The sequence below is a fragment of the Peromyscus leucopus genome, chromosome 2 (genome assembly GCF_004664715.2).
Source record: "Peromyscus leucopus breed LL Stock chromosome 2, UCI_PerLeu_2.1, whole genome shotgun sequence".
Classification (NCBI taxonomy): Eukaryota; Metazoa; Chordata; class Mammalia; order Rodentia; family Cricetidae; genus Peromyscus; species Peromyscus leucopus.
The window spans coordinates 24,367,163-24,376,730 of record NC_051064.1 but is presented as its reverse complement, the minus strand read 5'-3'; the positions used below and the strand labels follow the sequence as shown (position 1 = coordinate 24,376,730).

Genomic DNA, 9,568 nt, shown 5'->3' with positions numbered 1-9,568 from the left:
ATGGAATTATATTTGTCATTAAGTATCATTTTGTAGAAGGATTAATATTTGTAATTCTTAAAAGAGATTATTTAAATAAAAGGAAAAATTCTTTCATTACAGAAAAATATTTTTAATGTAGAAAAGATGAACATTAGTAGCGTAATGAAATATAAACCGTTACTATACACAGTAACAGACTTACTGTTATAAGAACTGCTATTCCTCCCTTAGATTCTTAGAATCTGGGCACACAGCACTGTAGAAAGGCAGCAGCAGTCCATGAAAACACATCCAAGAACCTTGTGACAACCAGGCAACTTGGATCAGAGGCTCCTGCACTGCTTCTCGGAGAACTGAGCTGCCAGTGCTGCCCGATGGTCTCAGTCCAACGGTTATTTCTTCTTGTCCTTTACCACCCAGTACAGTCTTCTGTCATCACATGTGACAGTCCTCTGTCTAAAAAGAATGTTCTTGCCCGTAATGCTGCCATATTTTTATCTGCCTTAACAGATGACAAATGGCTTTGAATGAAGTCACCATGATTTAGGAAGTTGAAACCACAAATTCTTCATGTGGTGAAACTTCTAAGTACTATATCATTGCACATTCACCAGTTAAAAGTTTGGTTTAAAAATACATTAAATAGAATTGAACTTAATGGAGAGGAAAAGGCACTTAATACTGCAATTTCCAAAACATAATTTGTCTGTCTTCCCCTCCTGTGATGATACTGCTACACTGTTCGTTCATCCATATGCATGTCACGGCACCTGAAAGACAGGGAGGCAACCAAAGTAGACTCGGTGACTGCATGCTGACTGCCGTACACTTACCAAGATGCCATCATTATTCCTTGTCATTGTATAACAAAAGCTGTCTAGTTTAAAAGCACCCACTTCTATAGAGAACTTGAGAGGAATGAAACCAATTCAATATGAATCTAAAAGCAACATGATTGATGCCAACACACACCTTGGCAAATGGTATAAGAAAAGTAAAGAGATTTTATGGGAAGGGAAATGAGTAGCCTGTGACCACGACTGCAGATTTATGCCTTTTCCATGGAAAGATTAACAGATGAATTGCAACTGTTAAAAAACCCACTGAACTGAGGGGGAAAGCATAGCTACATAATTTTAAGATAGATGTCTAAGAAGAAATAAAGCATATGAAATTATATGACAAGAAAAGAGAGTGAAGGTGTCTCACAGTGGGAAGATGCAACGGTTAAAACAGCCCTGCAAATGTAAGCGGATGACATTGAGTCTTCCAAGAGTCTGCAAATGAAAAGGGGGAGGGAGCAGGGAGCTTTACATGATACTGTATGCTGTGCAATTCTCTCCACATCATGCTTCCGGAAAGATCCATATGGGATTCACCGGCAAACACCCCTCAAGACTGGGATGTAGGAGTTGAGTTTGACACTAGTAGGTAGGAGGATGCCTTAGTTTCCATGGGAGTTTATTTTTCATTGTCTTTTCGTAGCTGCATTATTTTTTAAGAATCAGTTGTACAGCTTTGCCATATTTTTTAGTTCTCTACATGGAAGTAAAAATTTTTTCAGAGGCTAAAATAAATATAAGTCTTCAGGAAACTGAAATACATAACCACTGGCCAATCAGAATGCAAGGGCAATGTTAACAACCCAGAGCACACCTGGGGTCTGCCTACAAGTGTTCCCTGCTAGAAAGGGGCCTGAGTCAGCAACAGCTGCAGTCCACTCACCAGTGTGGCCCTGTATCCGCTCACTGATTTTTGCTCCAAGGAGGTCCCAAACAAGCAGCTCACCAGACCGACTTCCAGATAAGACTGAATTGCCATCCCAGACGAAGCACCTGCAAGCACAATCAGGAGACAGTCTGTCATAAAGGAAGTACGTGACCAGAGGACACGAGCACGAACAAACTGCAGATGTCATCACCGCACTCAGCAGCTGTACCTCTGTGGCTCCCCTGAGGTCATGGAGGAGATGAGCATGCCCGTCTGCACATCAATCACGTTCAGACAGCCGTCTGCTCCCGTGCTGAGGACGTGGCGACTATCTGCCATAAAGACACACAGGAAGCTGCTTCAGAAAGCAGGTCTCATCACTCAGACTTGACTGCTGAATCTACTGCCTACTTCGTTTCCTTGAGCTCCTTGAAGTTTTTGTTTTGTTTTGTTTTACAGTTTCTAAGACTTGTGCTCTTCTCAGGCCTTGTTCCCCAAAGAAATCACATGGCTCTTCCCATGTATCCAGAAATGAACCAGCCTTAGTTATAGGAAGAACCTCTCATTAGTAAGGTATGTTTTACTTTTGAATTTTTAATTTCAGAGTTCTAGCTGAGCTGATATGTTCTATTTGGAAAAGGATAATACTTACCTGGGCTAAAAGCAGCATCACATACTGTCCCTGAATGGCATGAAATCTGGTGTAATAAGGTGGCCGTAGTGAGGTCCCAAATATTCACCATGCCTTCTTTGGTACCAGAAACTAACAGTGTACTTTCAACATTTAAATTGATGGTATTGACCTAAGAAGAAACAGTGATAAATAATTGGCTCAGACTCCTCATTAACTATGCTTTTCCCATGCTCCTTAAAGTATCCACTCACAATGACAAAAATTAAGCTTTACTGTGCAGTGTGTACTGGTACAACTAATACGATTATATTATATTTTAGTAATATCTAATGACCATTTATTTTAAAAAGAAGTAAAATTCTAAGTATGCTAGAAAAATACCCACATTTTTCATTAAGAAAAAACTAAAACAAACTAAAATTCAAGTGGAATCAGAAAAAAACTCCAGATAGCTAAATTAATCCTGAGCAAAAAGAATAATAAGGAAGAGACTATAATTCCAGATTTATAATAAAACAGGGTACTGGCACAAAAACAGACATGTAGACCAAAGGAATACTCAAATATGAGTATTCATAACTACTGTCATCTGATTATTTGATCTAAAGGCAAAAAATATATCCTGGAGGAAAGACAGCATCTTCTATAAATGGTACTGGCAAAATTGGATGTCTACATGTAGAAGAATGAACTTAGAACTATATCTGTCCTGCTGTACAAAAATTAGATCCAAGTGGGTCAAAGACCTCAATTTTAAATCTGAAACAATGCTAAAACTGCTAGAAGGAAAAATAGGTAATACCCTATAAGATATAAATGTAAGAAAGGACTTTCTAAACAACTCCATTAGCCAAGGAATCAAGGCCAGCAACTGACAAGTAGGACCTCATAAAACTAAAAAGCTTCCATATAGCTAAGAAAACAATCGACTAGGTGGAGAAAAAACCCACAGAATGGGGGAGAATCTTTGCCAGATACATATCTGACAGAGGATTAACATTCAGAATATACAAGGAACTAAAACACATAACCATACAAAACAAAACAAAAAAAAATCAAAGCCAAAAAACCAAAGAGTCAAGGAAACAACCCAAATGAAAAGTGGGCTGGGGATCTAAACAGAGTTCTCAATAGAAGAAATAAAAATGGCTAAGAATACTTCAAACACTGTTCATCATCCTTAGCAAATAGAGTAATGGAAATGAAAACAACTTTGGGATTTCATCTCATCCCAATCAGAATGGCTAAGATCAACAAAACAACTGACAACCAATGCTTAGAGTCTGTGGAGACAAACTCTTTCATTCACTGTTGGTGGGAATGCAAATTGGTACAGCAGCCACTCTGGAGATCAGTACGGAGAATCCTCAAAAAACTGAAAAATAATCTACCATATGACCAAGCTCTTTGGCATATGCACAAAAGACTCAACATCCTTTTCCAGATATTTGCTCAACCATGTCCATTACAACCCTATTCACAATAGCTAGGAAATAGAAACAACCTAATGCCCAACAGATAACTGGATAGTGAGAATGTGGTACATTGGTACACAATGGAATACTATTCAGCTGTACATAAATAGGAAATTGGCAGGTAACCTAGAAAAGATTATACTGAGTGAGGAAATCCAAACCCAGAAAGACAGTTGTCACATATTCTTTCTCATCTGCAGTTCCTACCTCCAAATGTGAGTATTCCACATAGAAACTTGGAGAGTATAAAGGGATCACCGGTGTGGAGAATAGCAGGTGAAGTGGGAAATGGAATAATTAGGAGGGGGCGCAGGCTGGGGGAGGTCAATACAGAAGAAGAGACAAGGGACAAGTAACACCAAAGTTGTTTGGTAATGCCTCAAGAAATCATATTACTTTATACTGATTATACACAATACGTAAGTGTATGTACACACACAGGAAGTTAAGCCACCTGGGCTGACAATGCTCCCCACAAGAATCATATACTAACAAATACTTCAGTACCGGGCATGAGAAATTGCCTTTTGAGTGGTCATGGTAGTCCAAGTGACTCCCTAAACAATATAGATTATTGATATAGCTCTTGGTGCCTCTCAGGAGGTGAAGCTGGGCCCTTACTCCTGAAGACACTACACCTGAGGACACAGGACTCAGATGACTTGAGCTGGATCTGACCTGAAAGCCTCTTTTCTGTGGTCTAGCTTCTATGGTTCCAGAAATTACTATGCAAGCTGCTAAGGGAAGGAAGCAATTACAACAGTCTTACCCATCTGTAACCCCTAGGAACAAGACAATTACCAGCAAGGTAAGATCTGCATAAAAGCACAACAAGTGGCACTCATGCATCAGTGGCAACCAACAGTTATCTAATTGGACTTAAGGCCGCGTAACAGGAGGGAAAGCATTCCTGGTACATTCCTAAAATAGCCAGCTTCCTGGACTTTAGTAAACAATCTACTACTACCACTTAGCTAAACCTTGTCTTTATACCCACAGATAAGTGTAGTTACCACCCCTTATCAAAGAAGTCTCTCTTGATAGTAAACAGAGACCGTTAACAGAAGACCACAACTGGACACAATGCTGAGATTATAGGGAGTCCAGCCCCACTGGATACATCTGTATCACAGCTCCTGTATCTATGGCTCAAGGAACATGGAGGAAGAGAGGGCAGAGAGAGTATAAGAGCCAGAATACCAGAAGCCAGCTGTAAAACAGTCTCTCTCAGAAATGGCTACATAAACAAGACTGGAACAGTGGCAATATCAGCAGACATGTTAATGTGGAAAAATTTTACAGGGTTTCACAACTAGACAAGAAACGATAGGCAATTGATGACTACTAGGAGAACCTTTCCCAGGGATGAGCCTTATTGATTGTTCAATGCAGAGTGGTCAGCCTTGAAACCATCTGCACACTACCAACAAAAACAGCCTCGGCACATTGTATTTATATATGTATATGTATATGTATATATATCCGTTTATATACATATACATATGCATATGTATGTAACAATAATGAAGAAAAAGGCTATGAACTTGAGAGTGAGGGGACTTAGATGGGAGGGGTTGAAGGGAGGAAATGGAGGCGAGAAGGTGATACAATTCTATTTCCATTAAAATATATTTTAAAAAGTTAACACTGAGGGGCTGGAAATGGCTCAGTGGTTAAGGGCACTGGCTGCTCTCCCAGAGGTCCTGAGTTCAATTCTCAGCAACCACATGGTGGCTCATAATCATCTGTAACGATATCTGGTGTCTGCTTCTGGCCTGCAGGCAGAAGAACACTGTATACATAATAATTAAACCTTAAAAAAAGTTAACACTGAATAATAAATAATAATCATATTGAGGCAGCAAACTACGTGAAGCAGGGCTGATCCATGACTATTTGAAGGCTGTGTGGAGTGAAGGAACTTGAGTTGCATACTAAATGTCTTCAACCTCGAAGCCCATGAAAATGCAGCATCACTTTGCAGCCGCTGGACAAAGGCAGTACTGTAAACTATAGCCTAAGACACGGTAGCATGACTCGATAAACCAGGAACAAGTTCTGTTTTGGCTCTGTGGCTGGGCTGTGCATTCCTGGCCATCCCCACAGCTTGTCAGTGCTCTCAGCTTGGGGATAGCTATCTCCAGGACAGACAGCCCCTTCTACCTTCCAGGTCAGAAGGCATGACGATGATGGGTCCTACCTCAGAACTGACTTTTGAAAAGTAATTGGGACAGAAGCTAATTCTCTCAGGTAAATGTGCCAGTGAACCTATTAGAGGGGGAAGGAAGGCAGAGTCGAGCACCTAACAGGACCACCCAAAGAGCTGGCCTATAATCTCTACTATGCAAAAGAAAATGGACAAAACATATACAAATCCAAGTACTTACTGCCCACCCACCCTCTGGACCCAGAGCTTTGTTGTTGGACTCACACTGACATCATGTTCCAGCTCAGCCAGCAAGTCAAACTGGTGTCTTTTGGTGCCTGGCATTTCTGCAGGAACACCGGACCACACCTAGGACAAAGCACATTGCAGAAGGTGCCTTTAAATTTTAATACAAAATTCTCCACACATTTGCAAAAGACTCCCATCCAGCATGCCTGCCAGTGAATGCTGGGACAGGTCCAGTGTCTCCCATGGGCTGCTTCTCCACTAGTACACACACGCCTCTGTCCACATCCATCCCTTGAATATGTTACTCTGTGTGGTTTAATCACTCTGTGAATCAAGGGAATGTTGAATGCACAAGTGTTGCAATATCTAGTAGTGTTTCAAGAAGTAGGTAACCAAACCCCCAAATTATAATATTATATATAGGAAACTTATCTATAAGTTTGGAGAAAAAATGCCGACAAACTCTGCAAGAAACATAATGGTTTTTGTTTCTTCCCTGTACACAGAATCAAACTGGAAATCTAAGCACTAGAGAAGCTTGTATGGGAAAACAGGAGTCTGAAGAGCAAGCTGATGACCCTGTACAGCACAGACACAGTGGGAACACATGGGTGCCTGTCTCACATTTAAACACTCTGATCTTTCAACGATCCCTCAACTTCACTTCAACTAGTAGGGCTCCAGTCTGTGTCTGCAGTCATCAAACAAGAAGAGCTCCAATTCTGTTTCTGAAGAAGACCTGTGAACACCTAGGTAAACACACTGGGCACAAGCACACAGTGAGACCCTATGAAGACACAACACACGTGTATTGAAGGACCTACGAAATCAAGCTGGAACCAACCTGGAAATTTCTTCCCTGCTGCACAGCTTTCAGTGTCAGTCACTGGGGGGCGGTGGGGTGGGGTGGGGAGTGGGTCATGAATGGATTTATCCAACAGTGGATCCTGAATGCTGTTAGACTGAGAGCCAGTCAAGATGTGCTTGCTGTGCACAATAATGGCTTTCCAACTGGATCTGAGCCTTACTCCACAGGAAGGAATTCATGTCTTGTCCTATAAACCTGGTCAAAGGCCCAGAGCTGGGGAAGTCCTAGGCCTTAGGTGAAAGCCCTTTACTGCTGTTTTGCTAAACAGCCACATTGCCAATCTGCCATGTACATATTTATGTTTAGACCCATAGATGGGTGCTGCCCTTAACCTTGGTCAGGAAGCTGCTTCTGCAGTAGGAAGCAGTTGATGTAGACACTCCTAACTGGTTAAAGTACGGAGAGTAAGTGACTGTTGGTTGCTCAGTCCTTCATGAACATTCACATCAACAGCCCAGTGCTGAGAGAGCAGCAGCATGGAAGAGGATGGAAGAGTCTGCAGGATGGGGAGGAGTGCTATGAAGTGTCCTCTGGACATGACAAGGCTGTTGCACCCATGAACTCATGTCACTTATGGTCACCTGCACAAGACTTCCCCAGCATTCCACCACTGACAGGAGAAGCCCTCATGAGACTCTGTCCCAGCTAAGCAGTTACTGGCAACTTGTTGGGGTAGAGGTACCACTTTCCTTTAGGGGTGTGGCATCTGATAGGCCACTCAAGCTCTTGTGGATGGCCTATACCCATTTTGCATGCCGGCAACACTAACTGTTTTAAAAACAGAGGAGGAGGAGGAGGATTTGAAGGTGGGAGAGGGAAGTATTGTGAGAGTGAAAAGAAGGGGAGATTTGTGTTGGACATGATCAAGATACATTATATGCATGTGTAAAACTATCAAAGAATAAAAAAGAAATATGGAAGAAGGGCTCAGTACAATAACTTTAAGAAAATGCAGTAATAACATATCCTTGTATATCATTTACGTACTTTCTGAACCTATTGATAGGAAACTGAATGGCTCACAATATTATATAATCAAACATTTTCAGTTAAAAAGTATATACAGACCTTTACGGTAGAGTCCCAAGATGCAGAAAACAGCCTGTCATTATGCCAACAGATCTTACTGACAGCATCATCATGTCCCATCAGTGTGTCTTGGCGTCTTCCAAATGCTATGGAATAAAAATAGCTAAAAGATAACAACGACTGTTAAAATAATATCCAGCTTACTGTTAAGAGTCTTAAACATGCATTTAAGAAACAAATATTTCTAAACTACTAATGCTTACTAGAATTACAAATTACTTGTTCTTGTATTATTAAGAGAAAAATACTCAACATTTGAATTTGAAATTATATTACTTCCAAATCTATCTTAGCTACATTTCACCTGAGTTTAAAATATAGAAAAAAATAGATTCTAATTGGAGAAATTATTATACTAAAATAATGGTATTTGACCCCAATGATACTGTCCTCATCTCTACATGTCTCCTCTCATGCAAGCCTGCTTATCCCTCACATCCATGTGAGCAGCCTCTAAGCATGCAGAATCAATTACAAAGAAGCAGGCATAGATACACACACGTTGTTATCCCACGAAGAACTGATGACCGTGGTGTCTCCTGGCAAAAGTAAGCAAGATGATAAAGCCTGAAATACAAAAGATTTGGTATTAATGACTTGCAATATAGTAAACCCTTCACTGGTATACTTCAATTATGGATTCCTGCCAAACAGATGTCAGATTCTTTCTATAGTGGCTTTCTTCATCACTATCCAGGACTCAGAGTTGCTAAGTCCAGATACTGGTTTTCTCCCACATGCTCAAAGTTGTCAGGAATACTGTAACCCAGCCTAATGCTTCTTGGGCTCTCGCAGGTCTGGAGGAATGTTGCTAATCTGGAGTAGAGCATGGTAGGAGAATAGTCCTTAAGGATGAAATGGCCCTCTCTGTGTTGCAGAGATGTGGCTAAGGAAAATGTACAAAGTTCCCAAGGGAATTAGAAAATCTCCTGGAGTGTTGATGTTAAAAATAAGGCCCATTCTTTAATAACTGGTTTTATTTCCACAAGTAATCAGAAGTCCCTAATTATTCAAGTAGCACAGAAATACTTCTTTTCTGATAGCTAAAAGAAAGGATAAATGTATTAAGGAGAATTCTACTGGGTATCCAGGATTTTAGGTTAAATCACACTGGTATGAGAAAAAGTAAGGAGAAACTGCCCTCCCTTATTCCTTCCTGCCAAGCTCCCTCCCTCCCACCCTCCAGATTCAGGACCCAGGACCTTGCACTGAACTATACCCCAGGTCCCATGGGTTTCTACCATAAATAACACTGATAAGATAAACTTACCATATTTGAAAATGATATACTTCTCTGTAGCATTTTGGATTCCTTAGAAAACATCTTCAGAGTGGAATCTAAGAGTCAGAAAAGAGATGAAAGACTGCCCAAGCATTACAGACACCAAGGACAATCACCCTACTGACTTGTGGAG

The 9,568-nt window shown here is 40.8% G+C and overlaps 1 protein-coding gene across 2 annotated transcripts in view; it reads right to left on the bottom strand.

Annotated features, from left to right (window-relative positions):
- Positions 1 to 96: 96 nt before the first annotated feature.
- Positions 97 to 9,568, bottom strand: part of Nsmaf (neutral sphingomyelinase activation associated factor) — a 59,233-nt gene continuing 49,761 nt past the window's right edge. For both annotated transcript variants that reach the window (XM_037202430.1, XM_028878522.2), the window contains exons 24-31: positions 9,424 to 9,491; positions 8,653 to 8,720; positions 8,133 to 8,256; positions 6,233 to 6,316; positions 2,345 to 2,495; positions 1,922 to 2,024; positions 1,708 to 1,817; positions 97 to 752 (exon numbers count right to left, since the gene is read on the bottom strand). In XM_037202430.1, coding sequence (XP_037058325.1) covers positions 658 to 752; positions 1,708 to 1,817; positions 1,922 to 2,024; positions 2,345 to 2,495; positions 6,233 to 6,316; positions 8,133 to 8,256; positions 8,653 to 8,720; positions 9,424 to 9,491 — 803 coding nt within the window. In that variant the 3' untranslated portion in view covers positions 97 to 657. The remainder of the gene's footprint in view (positions 753 to 1,707; positions 1,818 to 1,921; positions 2,025 to 2,344; positions 2,496 to 6,232; positions 6,317 to 8,132; positions 8,257 to 8,652; positions 8,721 to 9,423; positions 9,492 to 9,568) is intronic.